General features: G+C 40.7%; 1 protein-coding gene across 2 annotated transcripts; it reads left to right on the forward strand.

The window, feature by feature from the left end:
- The first annotated feature begins 84 nt into the window (after positions 1 to 84).
- ALDH9A1 (aldehyde dehydrogenase 9 family member A1) lies at positions 85 to 19,427 on the forward strand. 2 transcript variants are annotated; one of them, XM_072648761.1, is made up of 11 exons: positions 85 to 113; positions 2,602 to 2,749; positions 5,189 to 5,318; positions 6,402 to 6,536; positions 7,076 to 7,272; positions 8,253 to 8,393; positions 10,030 to 10,218; positions 13,383 to 13,470; positions 15,893 to 16,034; positions 17,425 to 17,537; positions 17,906 to 19,427. In XM_072648761.1, the coding sequence occupies exons 2-11, from the start codon at positions 2,705 to 2,707 to the stop codon at positions 17,998 to 18,000; spliced, it is 1,275 nt and encodes a 424-aa protein (XP_072504862.1). In that variant the 5' UTR covers positions 85 to 113; positions 2,602 to 2,704; the 3' UTR covers positions 18,001 to 19,427. The 2 variants fall into 2 exon arrangements, with proteins under 2 accessions (XP_072504862.1, XP_072504863.1); XM_072648762.1 differs by lacking the exon at positions 85 to 113 and having other exon boundaries at positions 2,587 to 2,749.
- Positions 19,428 to 20,848: the final 1,421 nt, after the last annotated feature.

Here is a 20,848-nt window from a genome sequence, read left to right on the forward strand (position 1 = left end):
CCGCCATGAACACGGGCAGCTTCACGGTCTCGCAGCCCCTCAATTACCGCGGCGGGAAACGAGGCAGGCCCGGCCGACGACCCGCACGGAGAAGGGGCGGACGAACCGGCCACAGGGGTGACTCTGGGGCGGGGAGAGGGGAGGAATGAGGAGGGGGGAGGGGCAGAGAGTGGGGGGGGGAGGGGTGAAGGAGAGCGAGGAAGGAGGCGGGGCTGGAGAGCGGGAGGAGGGAGGGGTGAAGGTGAGAGAGCGAGGAAGGGGGAGGGGCGGGAGAGCGGGGGGAGGAAGGGGGGAGGAGAGGAAAATAGAGGATACGGTTTCACCAACTTCAGGTAAGTCTCTGGACTTCTCCCGGCCTCAGTTTCCCCATCTCTAAAATGAAGGGGCTCCTCTGGGCCCAGACGAACCGCAGCCCCCGCTCTCATCAGCATCTCTGCAGGACTCCGAGCGGGTTGTGAGCATTGTTAAAGCCGGACTTGTAGAACAGCCCTCCCAACTACCCTCCTAGGATAAAGATGACCGGCAGCACAGTATAATGCAGATTCGGAGTTATTTACACACTCCACGCTTTAGTGTATTGTCTCTTGACCTTCGCCTCCATCCGGTTCACCTTAATTACTCCCCTTTTCAGCTGAGGCTGACTGTGCTTAAGTGATTTGCCGAGGGTCAAGCGGCTAATAAGTGTCCGAGGCTGGATTTGAACTCAGGTCTTGTTGATTCCAGGTTCAGTTCCACTTCCCACCCAACTTCCTAGGTGCCCTACCAGGGTCCCAAGTCCACCGTAACCTTTGTTGGGGGAGGTGGAGTGAAGGTGGGGGGAACCAGTTGGAAGCCTGAGGCTGGAGACCAGACTTTTGGACTCAGCAGTGTGTAAGAAGTGAGGGGGACAGAGTTCATTCCTTGGTCCTGGTTAGGAAGGGAAGATCCCAACTGCTGGTTTGGCCAATGTATATTTTGCCCTAGCTATCGTTTTACGTAGAACTTTAAAGTTTACAAGACACTCTACGCTTGTAATCTCATGTGGAGGGCAGAAGAATACATTGGAAATAGTAGTAGATGAAGCCAAGAATCACCTACCCAGCAAAACTGAGTATAATACTTCAGGAGAAAAATGGTCTTTAAATGAAATAGAGGACTTTCAAATTTTCCTGATGAAAAGACCAGAGCTGGAAAGAAAATTTGACTTTCAAACACAAGAATGAAGAAGAACCATGAAAAGGTGAACAGCAAAGAGAAGTCATAAGGGACTTACTAAAGTTGAACTGTTTACATTCCTACATGGAAAGACAATATTTGTAACTCTTGAAACATTTCAGTATCTGGGTACTGGGTGGGAGTACACACACACACACATGCTCACACGCACACATACATAGAGACAGAGTGTACAGAGTGAATTGAAGAGGATGGGATCATATCTTAAAAAAAAAAATGAAATCAAGCAGTGAGAGAGAAATATTGGGAGGAGAAAGGGAGAAGTTATATGGGGCAAATTATCTCTCATAAAAGAGGCAAGCAAAAGACCTATTAGTGGTGAGATAAAGAGGGGAGGCAAGAGAAAAACATGAGGTCTACTCTCATCACATTCCACTAGAGGAGAAATAGTAGTAGAGCTGGATAAGCATGATGATCTGTGATTCTAGTAATCACTCTGTGAAGTCTCACCTTTTGTGCTGACTGCAAGGGTTTCTTTGCCACAGGGATTGTGCAATATTTGTTGGAAATCATTTTTTAAAATCTTTTTTAAGTTACTGCTTGCTGAGGAATGGCCTGGCAGATGCAAAATTTAGATGAGACTGGTAACCTGATTAATCTAATCTAATAACTATTAATACCAATTTAGTAGAGTAAGTGACTTAGTGGAAAGGGTAAATGACAGTTGTCCAGAAGTGGTTCGGAGAGGGTGGGGAGCACTTAGGTAATCTTTTGTGGGATCAGAAAAATCAAACAAGTTGGTTTTCTGCTGATGAGGTCATAGAATGAACTTAGTGCTATAAAACATAGGTGTCAGACTGACTTGTGGTGGACCAAATGTAATTGAGAAATATTTAAAATAATTAAAAATTGGGAAATAAGATGTAATTGAGAAAATCTATAGCTAAAGAAATAAAATACAGTGGAACATAATGTTAATATGTAGTTTCCCAAGTCGGTACGTTATATACTGGTCCCATATCTATTTGAGTAAATAGAAATTTACTGTAAAGGATGAGATTAATTATTGCATCCTGTACAGTTATAAGATCCTCTGTTTTGGTGGTATTGAAACATTGGTGAAAGAAGGAAAATGAAGATAATAAGCATTTATTAAGTACCTACTATGTGCCAGGCACTATGCTAAGCACTTTATCTCCTTTGACTCTCATAACAACTCTGGGAGGTAGGTGTGGTTATTATCCTCATTTTACAGTTGAGGAAACTGAGGCAGAAGAAGTGAAGTGACTCGCCCAGGGTCACACAGCTAGGGAGTATGAAGTTGGATTTGAACTCATGGGTTCTCGACTGCAGGCCTAGTTCTGCATCTACTGCACATACCTAACTAACTGAATTCCTTGCATAACTGTCTACATTGGAAATATCTCTTCTTTTTATTCCCATTTTAGGCCGAGTAATAGCTACTTTCCATTGTTCTGGAGAGAAGGAAGTAGATTTGGCAGTTCAGAGTGCAAAAGCTGCTTTTAAAATATGGAGAAAAAAATCAGGCATGGAGCGTTCCCGAATCCTTCTGGAAGCTGCCAGGATAATGAGAGTATGTTGATTTTATTCCTTTTTAGAGGATTGTCCCCTTTAGAAAGTTACCTGGAACTGTTCAGTTGGTTCTTTATGATGCCTTGGCCCTAAAGTGAAATTCCATGACATGTAATAAAGTTTGGGAGGAAGTACCATCTGCCTAGCTTACCTGATCATGTAAGGCTATACATGGGTCTTTATTCAGAAACTTAGTTTATCTCTGTTTGACAGGAATTCATCTTTGTAGTGTGTTTATTTTTTAATTTTGTTTTATGCTCTTTACTCCTTCCCTCTTAATTTCATTGAACCCTCAGTGGCCCTTTAACTTTTTTTTCTAACCTCCTGTCTCCTTGAATCTGTTCATGAGATTTAGATATGTTTTCATTCTTTATATTCTTCTGCCCTGTTTTCTAGATAATAAGGATTCTTGGTTTAATTTGCTTTACATAGCATTCAAAATGATGTGCAATCCCTGATTTCTGTAGGAATTTGCTATTAATGTAAGCGGAAAGCCCTTGATGGATTTGTGAATAATTTCACAGTTTTCATGACCAAAAAATAGTCATCACCTTGGTGGCCAATTAATTGATAAACCTCTCTAAATTTAGCTGGGCTGGTCCTTTGGAATGTAGGACTAGACATCTTTTTGCTATGCTAAAACCCACCAGAGGTTATGATCCACTGGTAAAACCTTTAACAACCCTGGTTCTCCTGAACACTATGATGAGAAGTCTGAGCAGCATTTTGGTCAGGCTCATCATAGACTAGTGAGTGTTTGATACTTAGAAAAATTACTTTTTGAAATACTTTAAAATTAATTTTAATGTACTACTTAGACTTCTTTTATTATAGTTGACAATTATTGTTTCATCTATTAGAAAGCAGCAAAGTCCCTTTTTATCAACTGAGTAAATAATAGTGGTGAGAGAAACCCAGTTATTCTCAATGTTGATAATTAACAGCACGACTGAATCGATAACCCTGTTGATTGATGCACATTTTTTGCTGACCAGGATTGCTAGATGCCTTTGTACATACTCAAAGGGAAGGACAAGAGGTAGCCTTGGTGTCTGTTAGTTAAAGGACTTCTCTTGGTGTAGTAAGAGGGCAGAAATGAATGGTAACAGAAAGCAAAGGCTCAAAGGGGAATTGTATGTGGGAGAAATCATAACAACTGATGTGATGAAAACAAGGAATAGGAAAGTGAAATTTCTGTAAGGAAGGTGAAGGGTCTGTTAGAACAATATTAGAGATTCCTCTGTATAGCAGTCTGCACGGAAGAAAAGCTTCAAAATTAAACTAATAACCAAAAAACCCCCAAACCAAACAGATCTTTTGGAGATAAGAGAATCATAGCTGAAAACAGAAGTGACCTTGGTGTTGATGGTAATGTGAATCAAAGGAAAACGATTAGTTCTTTTTTCAAGAACCCTCCAAATCCACCAGGTTTGGGCTTTTGTTGATCGGTAGTTAGTATCAGTCTTGAATTCATTACAGAGGGAACATGCTATTCTGATGTACCTTTCAAATTAACTGTGTGTTTTCATTATTCCCTTCCAAGAGTTTTTTGGGCCTGCCCTGAGGGAAGGGAGAAGGGTAAGACGTGAAAAATGAACATCAGACTCTCCAGTGTTTTTCAGAGAATATATTGGAACAGGTTGATTGGATCTGGTTATTGGGGTTCTTTCAATGAGGTTATCTGCCTGTGAGTCAGAATAATATTAGAGTCTCCTAAGTGTTACAGTGTAACACCCAAAGGGCACTAGAGAGCTGCCTGATTTCTTTTGTTTCAATTTGTCCATCCTGTCTTTCATTTTGCATTGTACTGTATCTGTCTACATTCCAGAGTACCAAAGTAAGGTTTTCTTTTTAGACAAATCTCTTCTTAGCATTTTCTTGAAGGGCCTGTTTTTCAAAAGGTTATCATTTTTGTTGCTTTCCTTTATATCCCTGAGGAATGAGTATGCATAGGACTCCAGATGAGTGTTATATGCCAAGCATGATGGAAGAAATCCTACCTGCTCAATTCCTTTGGATGGAATTCAAGGGATTAATATTTATGAATATTGCGGTATCAATTATGAACCAGGCTATTTTATTTTTTTAATTCTCTTACAATTTTTGATGAATATGTATGTGTGTACACATACATATATACACACATGTGATCTGAATAGATTCTTCCTACTAGTCCTTCTCTTCCTAACAGACCCTGAAATGAAATTTTGAATTTTATGTCAGTCCCACAAGTCTTTTTGGGGAGGGAGACTGAGGGCTAACTATTGGATAATAGTTGTGTTTCTGTTTTTCCCCTTAGTCATTGTTATCACTTTTTCCATTCTCTTCCAGTGACAGTGTTTTAATTGCAATAACTAAAGATCTTGTTCATTTTGCATAATTTGGCAGTACATTCAGAAAGTGTTGTGCTCCTAATTTGTTTTTTCTTCATTACCTGAAGGAACGGAAGGATGAAATAGCTGCTGTGGAGACCATCAACAATGGGAAATCTATCTTTGAGGCTCAGTTAGATATTGATACTTCTTGGCAGTGCTTAGAGTATTATGCAGGCTTGGCTGGTTCCATGGCAGGTAAGATCATGCTGTTGACTAGGCACTGGGGTCTCAGGCCATAATTCTGGGGTAATTTATAGCAGTGGGAGTTCAGTATTCAACCTTTGTTGGAGAAACCCTTAACTGGTTTAGTGGTTTCAAACTGGTGTCTCCTGTGCTGTGGCCCAACACATTAGCACTCTGAAAGCTTCTTAGATGTTAGTGTCTAGTATAGTGGTCTGTGTTCTCTGAACACTTTTTGATTGACCAGGTCCATCTGACCAGGAAAATGTTAATTGTTTTGCTAATGATGAGTGTGAGAGTCTTCAGACTCATTATCTGCAGTGATCTTTCTGGTTCTACTCTATACTCATTTACTAAATTTGGATAAATCAGCTTCCTTCTTCATATTCTAGTGACCTCTTCTATTTAATAAAAGATACGGTTAGCTGGATTTTGAAATGAGGATTAAGTTGAAGTTAGCCATTGTCATCATTGAGATTCAGTATTTGGGGAAGTGTTTATTGATTATTCACTATGTGGCCAGAACTACGTAAGATACAAAAGTAGTGTGTACCACAGTTCCTACCCTCAAGAACTTTGCAATCCTGTTGGAAAGACAGGTTTTACCTATCTGAAGTAGAGGAAATGACAGACTTTTTTTAGTTCCAGAATGTACATGTTTCTCCCACCTTCCTTTTTTCTTTCTTGTCTGTGTGTATGCATTTTATACATGTATGTATATTCACACATACATAGGTTTGTATTTACACATGTATGTATGTGTACATATATGCATCTTCACATGCAAAATGTCATATTTAGCCAAGAAGGAAGGATATTAGTGTAGACTGGAGTTATCAGGGAATGGTTCGTGGGTAATGTGAGATTTGAGCTAGGTTTTGAAGGATGGGTGGGATTTGATTAAGTGAAGAGTTAGGACGAACATGTGCACTGGACCAACACAAGGAAAGACAATGGGGTGGTGGGAATGAGCATGTTATTATGCTGGAAGAACATCAAGGAGCCAGTCTGACCAAGGAGGTGTTATGTTGGGGAGAATGTAGTTATATCTCTGGGAAGAGAATGGAGTTGTATCTTCCCTTTTGTGTTTCTCCTTAGGTGAGCATATCCAGCTGCCTGGTGGATCATTTGGATACACCAGACGGGAACCTCTTGGGGTTTGTGTTGGAATCGGAGCATGGAACTACCCTTTCCAGATTGCTAGCTGGAAGTCTGCCCCAGCTTTGGCTTGTGGTAAGGTTGGAGCCACTATAGCATGTTCAAGTTAAATCAGTAAGTCCTTATTGAATGTATGTCTACTATATATAACTTAGTAAGTGGGGGAACTGGTGCATGTACTGAGAGCTTACTCTCTAGTCCTTGTATGCTGAATGAGAGGGAAAAGTAGAATAGTACTCTAGGGATGTTGACTGGAAGGATGGTAGAGGTGCCCTCAATATAAATAGGAGAGTTAGGCAGAAGGGGATGGTTTGGAGGGAAAGATAAGGTCTGTTTTAGACATTTGGAGTTTGTTATACTGATGGTGATAGCTGCAGTTGATGGTGGAGTTCAGGAGAGGGTCTGGCCCCTATTTGAGCCAGGTCCTCAAGTTGATATTGGTTAGTGAAGGGAGTAAATAGGAAGAGTGTTGTGCTTTTTTGGGGAAGTAAGCTAAATGGAAAGAACCAATGTGGAAGAAAAGTGAAATGTAGTCTTGGAAATTAACATGAGTCATTTCTAGCATTCTCTGCTAATCCTTCTCAACCAGAGCTATCCCTCTGTTTGATATGCAGGTAACGCCATGATCTTTAAGCCTTCTCAGTTCACGCCTGTGTCAGTGTTGCTGCTGGCCGAAATCTATACCGAAGCTGGAGTACCTCCAGGGCTCTTCAATGTGGTGCAAGGTGGAGCTGCCACAGGCCAGTTTCTATGCCAGCATCGTGATGTGGCCAAAGTTTCTTTCACTGGGAGTGTGCCTACTGGCAAGAAGGTGCTTAAGAAGCGTATTTGGGTAGCAGGGACCTGGCTCACATGTTAGTCATAATTAGATGCTGTGGTCTCTCCAACATAGCATATTTTCTAAAGTTCTTATCCACTGATTTAATATTTTTTCTTTGGCTGAAAGTCTAAGCTTATCAAAATGGTATGAAGATAGGCAGTCAGCAGACTCCTGGTGGGGTTGAAATGGTATTTTTATGCAGGACCAAGTTGAGGTGGAAATCATTATCTCCTTCTGTTTGTATGTGTCAGAGGACAAGTTTAATATTGCAGAGCATAAACAGTACTTTGTAGTGTTTAGTGGCCGGGACCTGAGAAGAAAAGAGTTTTAAAATGCATTTTTTAAATAAACCTCCTTCCCACCTTAATATGTGATCTGACCTCCAGCCCATCACACATCTAGTAATTGTAAAAAGACTTTTAAATTATTCATGCATATTCATGTAGCCTTTTTTCTGTCCTAAGTTAGAAATTTAATAAATATTTAGTATCAAGCAGCAGTGGGAAAAGGATGTATTTTTAAGTAAGCTTGGTTCTTAAAAACAGTTGTTCAGCAAACATTTGTTAAGTGCTTACTATATGCCAGGAACTTTGCTTAGTGCTAGGTATATATAGAGAGGGAAAAACAGTCTCTGATCTCCAGGAGCTCCTATTCCAATGGGGGAGGTAGCAGGAAGGGAGATAAAAGTTAGATAACTAGGGAGAAGATCTATGCAGTATAATGGGAAGGGATCTCAGAGGGAAGACATTAGCAGTGAGGGGGCCTGGGAAAGTGCTCCTGAAGAAGGTGGACTTGGGCTGGGCCTTGATGGATACCAAGGATTCTAGGACACCGAGGTCAGGGGCTTCAGAGAGCATTGTGGGCTTAGAGGACCAACTGCCAGTACACCTAGGAGATGATGCTTGGCAGGAGGCCAGTGAAGGGAGGAAGGGGTAAGATGATTGTTTCCTGAATTTTATATGTTGTATTAGATCATGGAGTTGGCCTCTCAAGGCATCAAACCTGTCACCCTGGAGCTTGGAGGCAAATCTCCCCTCATCATCTTTTCAGACTGTGATTTAGAGAATGCTGTGAAAGGAGCAATGATGGCCAACTTCCTCACCCAAGGCGAGGTATGCAGCTTCGCCATGAAAAGGAGCACTGATAGAATTCAAAGGCACTTCTGTACTGGGAACAGCTGGGCAGTAGTTGGGCTCCTGTCTCGGGAGGGGAGGAGGAAATCTAGATGTTGACTTGCTTTATCTTCAGAGACAAATAGCTATGAAGTATTTAATTTTTAATAGGATTAAGTCACAGAATCATAGTATCTCAGAAATGTAAAGAAACTCAGAGGTCATGTCACCCCAGCCAGTAAGGAAATTAGAATTTTCTCTATATTACTCATACAAGTAGTCATCTAGTCTTGGATGAAAGGGTCCCTAGTGAGGAGAAATCCTCTGCCTTCCAAGGCTTCCCCATTCCACTTCTGGGTAACTAGAAGCTTTTCCTGACATCTCACCCCACCTCTGTTCTAACCTTATGACTTTTCCTTATTGTTCCTCATTATGCCCTTTGGAGCCAAGAAGAACAAATTAATTTTCCATCAGCATCCCAGACCTTCACATACTTCACATCTATTGTGTCAAGATTTTTTTGAGTCCCAGCCATCTCTTTCTTAGTTATCTTTCCTAGTTTTGTGTCATCTGAAAATTTGGCAGATTTACCATCTATGCTTTTTTTTAAATCAAAATCACTAGTGAAGATGCCAGATAGCAAGGAGGCTAGGACACCCCACTGGAGAACTTCTTACAAGTCGACACAGAACCATTTATTTCAAAGGTCATTTTTTTTCCATTTTGTCCATACAAGTAGCATGAGAAGGTTTTTTAACAATTCTCTTCTACAATTTTTTCTCAGTTCTACAGTATTACCCTCATTACTCAGTTTTGTAGCCTGGTCAAAAAAGGGACATGAATCTTATCAGGCCTGAAGCTAGGGTGACTCTGTGATCAATACATCCTTTCTTAGACATTAAAGATGTTTGTTACCTATCCTTATAATAATATGCTCAGGAATTTTGCCAGGAATTAAAGTCAGACTCACTGACTAATACTTTACAGATTTTGTTTGAAAATTGGGACATTTGCTCATCTCTTGTCCTGTAGCACTTGTTTCAAAGGTTACTTAAAATAGCTCAGCAGTCATATCTGTCACTATTGTGGCTAAGAGTCTATTTGGGTGTTTTTTTTTCTCTCCCTGTTTATGTTGGATTTTGACCTCCTATTAGCTCTTTTTAAAAAATTTTTTGGCCCCTTCAGTTTCAAAAAACAATTCTCCTTAGAACTGAAACAGAAGCAAGATTTGAGCTAAGTGACTTAAGAGATATCTGTGATTCTTAATCTTTTTATTTACTAACTCTTCCTTGCTGTCCCCTCCCCATACCCCATATTACTACTACAGAATATTTTAAAAACCCCAAAACCCAACCTGAAATAGCTAGTATGAGGTGGTAGGACAGGAGTGATATGCTTGTGATGATGGTTTTATAACAAACATCTCAGCTCAGACAAATAATAATATTCTGAGTAGAATGGGCTTGTATCTGAAAAGGACCATGTATTTAGTTGGGTGTTAGCTATATAATTGGAAAATGCTCAGGGGTAGGAAGAACCCTTATTTTTGACCTTAGGCTTTTCATATTTTAGAGTTTTTTTAAAATACACTTTATGTTCTGTGTTTTGTTCTCCGCCCACCCTCTCCCCACCCTAGGTTTGCTGTAATGGCACAAGAGTATTTGTGCAAAGAGAAATTCTGGATAAATTCACAGAAGAAGTAGTAAAACAAACGCAAAAGATAAAGATTGGGGACCCCCTTCTGGAAGACACAAGAATGGGTCCCCTAATCAACCGACCACATCTGCAACGTGTCCTGGGGTTCATTGAACAGGCAAAGAAGCAGGTAAGAAGTAAGGAGGGTGTGGATCTCATTTTTCTTATTATGTATTACTATATTTGTTTTTTTTATCCATTTATTTCTACCTGGCTGCTAATCCAAGCCTATAAAGCATTCTTCCCCATACACTGTTTATTTATCTTCTTATGTTCAAAGTTTTTAAGTTTTCTTCTTCCTGAGATCTTTGTTTATTTTTTTTAATCTTATTTTCCCTTATTGCTCACTCTCTGACTTCCTTCTCTCTGATGGTGGCTTCCTTTGGGGCTGGATCTCAAAATGTCTCAGTCTCTTCCGAGTCTGAACAACTCACCAGCCTGGTTCTTTACCCAGGGAGGACAAAATTGGCCTCATTTGGATTCTTTCCCCTGCAAATGTACATGATGTCCTGTCCCAACTCCTCTTTTCCTGTTTTCTGACCTAGCACTTTGGAGAGCTGTCACTAGATGGCACTGCCTCCAGGCAACTAATAATCTACATTAACGTTCCTGATCATAAACATTAATGAGAGCAAGACTTGTGTAGTCTTCTCTGTCAGTGTTACATTTTATCCTATATTGCTTTCAGAATGAGATGCTGCTATGAGATTTCTGTATCTCATGGTCCTCTTTCCAGAGTAAACTTGTTAAAATAAGACACATCTTTTTATATCCTCTGTGCTTAGCGCAGTGCTGGAGTACCTGGCACCTGGTAGATGCTTAATAAATGCTTATTGATTGGTTGATGCTTAGGGATGATGGAAACTTGGAGGAGTAGATAATGTAATATGTTAAATGATAGAATTAGAATTCAACAAAATCCTAGCAGGTTGGAGCTTTGGGACTTTGTTTTGGGGAAACTTTCTAACTGTACACGTAAAGCAAGATTATACTCTTTTGTCCTCAGCTATCTCAGAACTTGGAAATGCTGGAAGGATTACAGGTGTTCAGAAGTAGAGGGCGACCAACAGTGTAAGGAGGGCTGTTCTTCTCCAGGACATCTGGTTACAGGGTGTGGGGCAGGAATCTTTGGGGTTGTGGTTATTTGCAGCCTACTCTGATGAAGTGCAGGCTCTGTTTAGGGTGGAGAGATGGATGTACCCTTGTACTGTTCTCCTCAAGAGGGGCAGGGAGGGCATGTATGCCCTTTGGAGGTAAGGACAAGAATTTCTTGTTTTGGAAATTGTCCCTATGCTACCTGTGTTATTTTCCCCTCTAGTAATGTGATTTCCTGACTTTCGTGCTATTGGAAGGAGTCCTATTCATTAATTACCCTGTATAATCTGAAAGCCTTCCATCGAGGCCTCCAAACTCAGTTTGTTTTCTCATTTCTGGTTTTGTTTGTAGAAGATCTCTTGCTTCCTTCAGAATCCATTTAGTTGAAAAACTGAAATTTTACCCATGTGGTTTCTTTCTGAAAGGAAATTATGGAGCAGATGGTAGAAGGGTTTTAACATATTAACTTTTCAGAGGAAACATGCTGTTAAAACCCAAACCATCCTTTACCCTATCAACGCCCTCTGTGCTAATTTTACCAGAAATAGGTCCTTGCCGTTTATTTGATTCTTGTCTTCCTGTGGGATCAGCAGGCTCAGCATGCCCTACAGGGAGGTAGTGCAGTCGGGAGTGCCACACCTGGAGTCAGGAACACTTGAGTTCAGATCCAGCCTCAGACACTGGTTTCCTGACTGAGCAAGTTCCTCCATTTCTCTCTGCCTCATTTTCCTCATCTCTAAAATGGGGATGATGAAAGTGCTTGATACTGGAATATCGACCAGGTATATTTTCTGCCATCTAGCTGGGGTACACACTTTATCTCCTACATGCCCGAGCATGTCTGCCCTCCAGTCTCTGCCTTGGACCCCCCCCCGCCTTTTCTTTTGACATTTACTCACTTGATGTTCTCATCTCCTTTCATGGGTTCAGTTATCTCTTTCCACAGATAACTCCTCGATCTGTACATCCAACCCTAATTTCTTTCTTGAGCATCTACAACTGAATTTCAGACATCTCTATCTATGCATATATCTAATTGGCATCTCAAGGTCAACTTGGCCCATACTAAAGTCATCATCTTCCCCATTCTAGTTAAACAAACATTTATTAAATACATGCCACATGTAATGTGTACAAAGACAGAACAAAGAGCAGTCTCTTCTATAGGGAGATTATGTGCTGCTGAAGTCTCCCTTCCTTTAGACTCCCTGTATCTGTTGGCATTGCCAAAGTGAAAGAAGAAAGTCAAGGACAGACCTGAGACAGATACCCATCTTAGTGCATATGGTAGAGGGCAAGAAGCCATCGAGGCAGTGAGTAGAGGGTGAGGCCAAGGGCTTGGGTTCAAATCCTGCCTTTGTACTTGTTGTTTGTGTGACCTTGGGTAAGCTATTGAACTTCTCAAGGCTCAGTTTTTCTCATTTGTAAACTGAGGGGGGTTGGATGAGATGGTCCCTGAGGTCCTTTTCAGGTCCTTAGGTGCCATAGGCAGATTAAAGAAGATGGTCTTGGTGCTTAAGGCCACGAATGAGTTCTCTGCCTATGGCTTCAGGAGCTACAGGTATGGGGGCCACATTGCAGAAGATCAGGAAGTGGAGGCATCAGATCCAGAAAACTTTCATAGTTTGGCTGTAAAAGGAAGATGAGACATGAACTGCCTGCTGGAGAGAGTATGCGGAGCAATGGAAGGCCTTATCGTGGTGATGGGCATATGGCAAGAAGCCCGTGGGTGGTAAAGGAAGCAGGAAGGGGTGGTATCAAGGGTACAGAGAGGGAAATCGATCTGATAAAGGAAGTGGAGAGATGGTGGAGAGAATGGGGGGTGATACTGCCCAGTGTTAAGGAAAGGGGAGTCAAGTTGAGGTTGCCCCTCAGTCTTAGTGAAATTGCAATCTGAAAGCATCTTCTGTTTATGTGTTGGGGGGTTGGGCAGGAGGGGCAGGCTTGTAATTGGCTCCTTGAAGAGAAGTGAGGAAAGGATTTGGACAAGTCATCGTGAAGAATGAGGGTCAGTAAAGTTCACTGGTATCTTTGAAAACTTTTCTTCTGTATTTTTTGTGGAGTAGGACTAGTATCTCCTGAGCTCCATGTCGTAGTCCTCTCTTGCTAAGCATAGGCAGCATGGTTTGGAAATGCCTGGGAAGAGTTTCCCATTGTGGACTTGTGTTCACATACAGTAAATATTGGTTTTCTTTGTAGGGTGCTAAAGTGTTGTGTGGTGGAGACTTATATGTTCCAGAGGATCCCAAGCTAAAAGATGGATACTACATGAAACCTTGTGTACTGGGTAGGTCTTTTTGCCCTTGTAATCTGGCATTGTATGGAAGTTTATTCTGCTTTAAAAAAATTATAAACTAGAAAATCATCAACAAACATGAGTATTACCATAAACAACGAGCACCATAAAAAAAAAAAATTTAGTATGAAGCTGTGAGTCTATTGATATGGCTTGGTTTTTACATTTAACAGTCATCCCAACCCTGCTGAACTTCCTTCTGGTTTCTAGTTTCTTTCTAAAAATGTTTTGTTGGTTTTTTTCTTGTCTCATCACTAATCCCTTTCTTCCCCCAACTACTCCCTCAAAATAAGTCCTCCTTGTAACAAATGAAGAAAAACAAATCTTTGTGATATTCTAAAGCATGCTGTGCTACAATGGAACGTATGGCTGAAGGTCCTGGTGTTTTGTGTTGTATTGGTCTTGTCTGTACCTCCTGTGTACCACAGGTTGGGGGCCACGAGGAGCTTTGTCAGTTTAACACATGTCGATATCAACGTTGCCAGGTCCTGCCTTAGAGGTTTTCATCCTTAATTAAGAGCACTTTATATAAATTGAAGAAGAATAATAGTAATTAAAACAGCTAATATTTGTCTAGTGCTTGTTATGTTCTAGGCACTGTGCTGATAGGTGCTTTACAGTTATTATTTCATTCGATCTTCACAACACCCCTGAGAAGTAGGGGTAAGGAGAATAACACAAGAAAGCTTTAAATAATGTATCCAGGATAAAACATGAAGCCACTGTAGTATAGGAACATTATTTCACTGAATCCAATTTAGTTATTTTCAAGCTCAGAAAGGAAGAACTTTGGTTTTCTGCTTTTGGAAGATTAGAATATAACTTTACAAGATAATTCAGGCCCTGTCTTGCCCACCTCTTTCTTCTGTTCAGATATCTTGTCTTAGTTAAACGCAATAAACTGACCTTGTACTCTTACACAGCATTAAATAGCCTTAACTAGTGGCCTCGTGTATTTCTGGACCTGATAAAAATTTATGGTGGGTTAATATACTTTGTCCTAAAGATAAGAGCAAACTGATTTTTAACAAATTCTGGAGTGGTGATTTTGTGTGTGTGTGTGTGTGTGTGTTTGTGTATGTTTCAAAGAAGGACTTAAAGAAACCAGAAGGCATCTTACAAGTTCGATTTAACCTTGAAAGTAGGCCACATCTTAATGAAATTCTCAGCTTATGGTTAGAAACTGTGAACTAAGGTTTAAGAAAAGTCCTTAACATAGAAGTAGCCTAATCCTGCTTCTATTCCCTTGAGATTCATGGGTGACTAAAGATCATTTTTACTTCTGATTAAAGGTCTCTTTGATGAGTTATATATTAGACAAGAACTGGACCAGTTTTTCCTTCCTGTTCCTTAAATGCTTTGTTCCTCTTTTGTCATCTCATTCCTCTTTTCTTTTAAAAATTTTTTTAAATTCAATTTTATTTTATTTCCAGGTCCAAATTCTTTCCCTTCTCTTTTGTTCTTCCCCTATTGAGGAAGCAAGAAAAATAAAACCCATTGCAGACATACATAATCATGTAAAATAATTTGCATGTTAGCCATGTCTTTAAAAAAAATTTCCTCCATCTGTACTCTTGAGTCCATAACACCATATCTGGAGGTGGGTAGCATATTTCATCCCCTTCATTCCTTTTTATCGTATTACAGTTCTGGTCTGCAGGGCAGGACAGTCTGATAATATGAGATGCATTATTATCTGCTGTGAGTGGTGGGATAATGAAGTGTTTTGGCTAATTAAATATTCTGGTTAATAGTTGTCATATGGATTATGAGTTTTCAAGGTATTAGAAAACTGTAAAAATCCCTTAGACCTGAACTAATTATAATTTAATTATTTCTCCTGGGTAGCAAAGTCTCTTAATTCAGCACTTATCTTGCAGCATCTTTATTATGGACAGTAGCAATTTTTGTGCTATAGGTTGTATTGAAGGGCCCTTGGGTTGAAAGGTCTGGTGAGGAGAGTGCTATTGAAATCAGGAGCTGGCAGTCTTCATTTTGGGCTGTCTTGCTTTTTGTGTGGTAGTTGAGCTAGGAATTCTATGTATTTATTTATTTATTCATTTACTTTTTGGCAAAAGCAAGAGATGGGCCAGATTTCTCCCTCAGGCCATAGTTTGCCAAACTCTGGTCTAAATCACTCTTTGTGTTTCTGCCTGTGTAAGTTCAGTAATGCTATTAGGGTAGCTTAACTGCAAAGGAACTCTATTGGATTTCATCATCAAGTGAATAATTAGCCCTTCATTTTTCTGTTTTATAAGTTTATAAAACTCATTACAGATTTTCATATTAGATAAAGAAGTATGTAGCTGTAAATAAAGACTGCTTTCAAAAGTATTTAAAAAAAAAAAGTCCAGGTATCAAGAACTGTTACCACTGCACTAAAATGCTTTTGTGACATTTTGCTTGCTTGCAGGAAATTGCAAAGATGACATGATCTGTGTGAAAGAAGAGATTTTTGGACCAGTTATGTCCATTTTGCCCTTTGACACAGAGGCTGAGGTCCTGGAGAGAGCTAATGACACCACCTTTGGACTTGCAGCTGGTGTCTTCACAAGGTATGCCTGGCTTTTCAGGCAGCAGGTCAGAAGTTGTTCCCTAAAAGAGGGGCTGGGCAGTCTGTCCAAATGCCACTGTTCTCAGCCCTCCAGGGGCATTTCTTTTTGGTTCTCATGCCCCACACTTATCAGTAGGAGACAAGAGTTTAGTACTCATGTCAGAACTTTGCAGAGTGAAAAATGATTTTCTTAGTAAACATGAGATCAAGGATAGGCTATTTAGCTGTGTATCACTCGATCAGTGGGCGTTTCTTAAGTAATTACTATGTTCTGGAGATCCAAAGAAAGGCAAAAAAACCAGTCCCTGCTCTCCAGGAGCTCGCAGACAGGACATATGCAGGATAAATTGGAGATAATCCACAAAGAGAGGACACTAGAATTAAAGGGAGGGAAGTCCAAGAAAGCCTTTTTTAAAGTACAAGTTGGAATTTAAGCTGGGACTTGAGGGAAGTAAAAGAAGGCAGGAGTAATGTGAGAACACATTCCCACTGTCAGGAGATGGAGAATCTTGTGTGAGGAATAGTCAAGAGGCCAGTGGATTGTAGAGGGTTTGTTGGGGGAGTAAGGTGTAAGGAGACTGGAAAAGGGGGTGTGAGTTATAAAAGGTTTTGAATGTCAAACAAAATTGATCCTAGAGATAATAGGGAGCCACAAGAGTTAATTGAATAAGGAGATGGCATGGTTAGACCTTCTCTTTGGCAGCTGATAGGCTGGAGTGGGGAAGAATAAGGCAGGGAGACCCACTAGAAGGGCTATTGTAATAGTCCATACAGTGTCAGAAGAGAGAAGGAGAGTATGCAACAGATGTTAGGAAGGTGGAATTGATAGGACTTCATGCCAGAGTGGATGTGGAGAGTGAGAGTGAGGAGTTAAAGATGGCACCTAGATAGTGAGCCTGGGTACCTGCATGATTCTTATTTAGGGGTGGGCTGTTTCCCATGACCCTCTTCTACTTGGCATTATGTGGTGTGTCTGACGATCGGGAGATTTGCAGCATTCCACCTATTAAGTTGGTGAGGTGGAATCCCCATTGTTAGTGTGCATCTGAGCTGTGTGCATAGGGACCATGATGCCACAGGAAGCCCTTTTTCGGATTTGTGCTTTAAGCAGGATAAGTTTATAGGTCTCAGGTTTTGCTCTGCTATAGCTACATTGAACTTATTTTGCAAAGGGAGATGTGCTTCACACATCTGGATATGCCACCATTGATTTTTATGAAGGTTTTTGATGTGAGTCCATAAAACCCAGCATCGTATATACTCTGCACAAATGGTGAAGGTCTTAGAACTGGGTTTTCTTGTGCACTCATTTTCCTGGCTAAATAACCTTTGAAACCTGTTGCAGACTTCGATTTCTGAAAGTAATAAATAATTGTTTCTTTCCCCTGCAGGGATATCCAGAGGGCTCACCGGGTGGTGGCTGAGCTTCAGGCTGGAGTGTGCTACATTAACAATTACAATGTTAGCCCGGTGGAATTGCCCTTTGGTGGCTATAAGATGTCAGGTAAGGATCACAGGGGAAAAAAGGAAAAATCCTAGGAACACTTAAGGGCCTTTGGCACCCCAGCACTGTAGAGCTCAGAGGTGTGTGCGCACACACACACATATAGACACAGACACAGACACACACACACACACACACACACACACACACACTCACTTTCACTTCCTCTGTCCACATGACAATAGTTCACAGACCAAAGGTGCATTTCCATGTTGATCAGATCTCTACCAATCTTGGCAAAGCGTCCTAGTGAAATCCACAAAAATGTTGGAGCATTACTTGTTATTTTGCACAGTACTGTCAGTCAAAAAACATTTATAAAGTGATATATCACCCCCAGTCACTTAGCCTTTCTTTCTTTCATTCAGGATTTGGCAGAGAGAATGGCCGTGTGACAATTGAGTATTATTCACAGCTAAAGACTGTTTGTGTCGAGATGGGTGATGTGGAGTCTGTATTCTGATGAAGTGAGGCAAAGATCGGTGAAAACAGCGCCACGTGGTGGGATCACAAGATGCACATCTTGATAACGAGCATATCTGAACACTTAATTGGGATCTGGTCCTATTCAGCTTTTGGAATTCTGGTCCTTCAGGGATAGAGAATTGAGTGACACTCTTTTCTCAACCCAAGGTTCCCTGTTAAAAACATGTAATAATATTTTCTACAGATTATCCAAAAGAGCTATGATTTTTCTCCAGTGTGAATCTATACAAAACCTTAAAGTGCCAACTTTCTGTTCTCTTTAGGAGAGCAGGAATGCCTAGGATTTCAAGGGATTAGAACTGTGAATGGTATTTGTTGCATCTGTCTAACCTGTTTTAAAATTACTAAAATGATAGTTTTGCTTAGTGACTATTTTTATTAAATATCCTAGTCTAGGGGTGGAAAACCTGTAGCCTTGAGGTCACATGTGTCCTTCTACGTCCTTGTATGTAGTCTTTTGACTGAGTCCAAGTTTTACAGAACAAATCCTTATGTTAAGGGTATTTGTTCTGTGAAGTTTGGATTCAAAGGGCCACACGTGAGGACCTAGAGTGCCACATGTGGCCTCGAGGTCGCAGGTTCCCCAGCCCTGTACCTAGTCTTACCCTGTTATTGAGACAGCAGGGTAAAAAGTAGATAGTCATCTCTCTTGCTTAATACAGTTATTAAACTATAGTATTGAACAGAATTTTTAACATTAGTTTTGCTTATTTTCAGAGCTATTATGGAAATCTCTTTTTCTTGAGATACTCTTTTCTGGCACACCCTTACCAGAAAGTTTTTGTATGTTAATGTAAGAGTGGACCATTCAGATTAAGCTGAAGCAAATAAATCACAGTGGAATCCCATTGTACGAACATTCAGCTTATCTGAATTTAAATATATATGATGAGCAAAAATAAAAAGAGAGAGAAATAGCAGTTTTACTAGTTCAGGACCTCAGTGAACCTGTTCCCTTGGAAGAGAGCGTGTGAAGGGAGCCATGAATTTGCTGTTCTCTGTTTAAGTCCCCACATTCCACCCTTTAAGTTTGATTTTACAATTATATCTTTTCCTGCCCCAGTGTGATTCCAGAAGTGTCTGTTCACTAGACATGCAGACAGTCTGTTCCTTCTTGCTTAGGCTGGTTGAGCTAATGGGACAAGTGACCCTACTTGGCTTTCCGGATATTCTTGGTTTCTGCTGAGTTTTCTGTTTTCCTTTTGCAGTGGTGACGTAGGTGGTGGAATGATCACAGTCTAATAGAATCCCACTTCTGTGTGAAGCCTATTCAGGAGTATTTTTTCCTAATCATTAATTTTCTTGTTTTTGTTTTTCTTCTGTTTGTGTAAAAGTCTCAGTTTACTGTCCTGATCAATAGCCTGACTGGTCGTCATGAAAAATAAAACTTACAAGCACATCTGAGATCCATGTGTTAGGGCAGAGTGATTTCTTTTGCTCAGCTTTAATATTTTGAAAATGTAAGGGGAAAGCTCCTCCTGATTCTTCCCAGGTTCCCAAGGAGTGGTTCCAAAATTTCCAACCTCTGCACACCATGGAGACATAGTAGTTTGGGAAGGTCAGAGTTAAACCTCAGAGTTTAAAGGGGGAGCACAAGGGTAGCATCATTCACTCCACGGGCTCATCATGGGACTAGGCTTCATGGTAACTCACAGTTACCAACCTCTGGGGGACTTGGCTCACTTGGCACCAATTCTTGCACTCTTCCTTCTCTGATTGCTTCTGTTGCTCTTATTTCAGCATGGGTCTAATCACCACAGGCAGAGACTTGGGCCATGGCTTGTGCCACTCTCAGTCTGGTGTTCCATCTCTCCCACGGCATGTCCAGTCACCACACGTAGTCTTTGCCATTTGCCTACGTGGTGGGAAGGGGACCTCCATCTCACCTGTGCTATTTCCCTCATTAGGATGCCAGCTGTTTAAGGACAGGGATGGTTCTTGCACATAGCAAGTGCTTACTAACTGCACTTCATTCATTAAAAGGGATATTTCTCTGGGAAGGATTGATTTGGAAATGAAGACCAAAAAATAGAACAGAAACTGGACCAGTGGTGTCATTGGTTTAGGGAACTTCTGATACAGAAACATATTCAACGAATCCTCTGTAATTTGTAGTCTTAGCAAATTCCCTAGAATGCTGAGAGAGTGACTCAGCCAGGGTTACATGGCCAGTCTGTGTCATAGGTGGCACTTGAATTTGAGTCTTCTGGCTTTGAAGCCACTATTCACACTGCTTCTCATAAAAAAATTTAAGAATGTATGAATTTTAAGAAGGAAGAAGGAAATCTAATAATGTATACATTGTTTAGAACAGGGACTTACAAGCTAATTCCTAGATCTCATTTTCAAACTTATCTTTGCATCTTCAAGATATACATATATTCCTAAATTAGACATATTTTTACCGAGCTGCATATACCACAACTCTCCCCACCGTGATTGCCTTCTCCATTGGTTTTACCAGTAACTGCTGCCTAGGAACTGCGATTCACACTTGGTTCAAAGATAATGGAGGGGATGGGGATTAGTTGGCAAGAAGGAAGGAAACCATGACAGCTTCCTGCTAAAGTCTTTCTGAGTTTTTCATTTGAAATTTGTAGACCCTTTAGACTTGTAAATTCTTAGAATCACATTGCAAATTTGAGAAGGATAACTTGAGTGGTCTAATTTAACCACAATTCAACATCTTGACCTCTGGTTCCTGTGTAGGTGCTTTTCAAGGTTCCGTCCTTCAGCCCTGTTATCCCTTATAATTGCATCATGGACAGTCTACTCCTTTATGTATAGATGACTCCCAGATGCACACCTCCCATGAGATGTCCTAT

This window comes from Notamacropus eugenii, chromosome 2 (genome assembly GCF_028372415.1).
Source record: "Notamacropus eugenii isolate mMacEug1 chromosome 2, mMacEug1.pri_v2, whole genome shotgun sequence".
NCBI lineage: Eukaryota > Metazoa > Chordata > Mammalia > Diprotodontia > Macropodidae > Notamacropus > Notamacropus eugenii.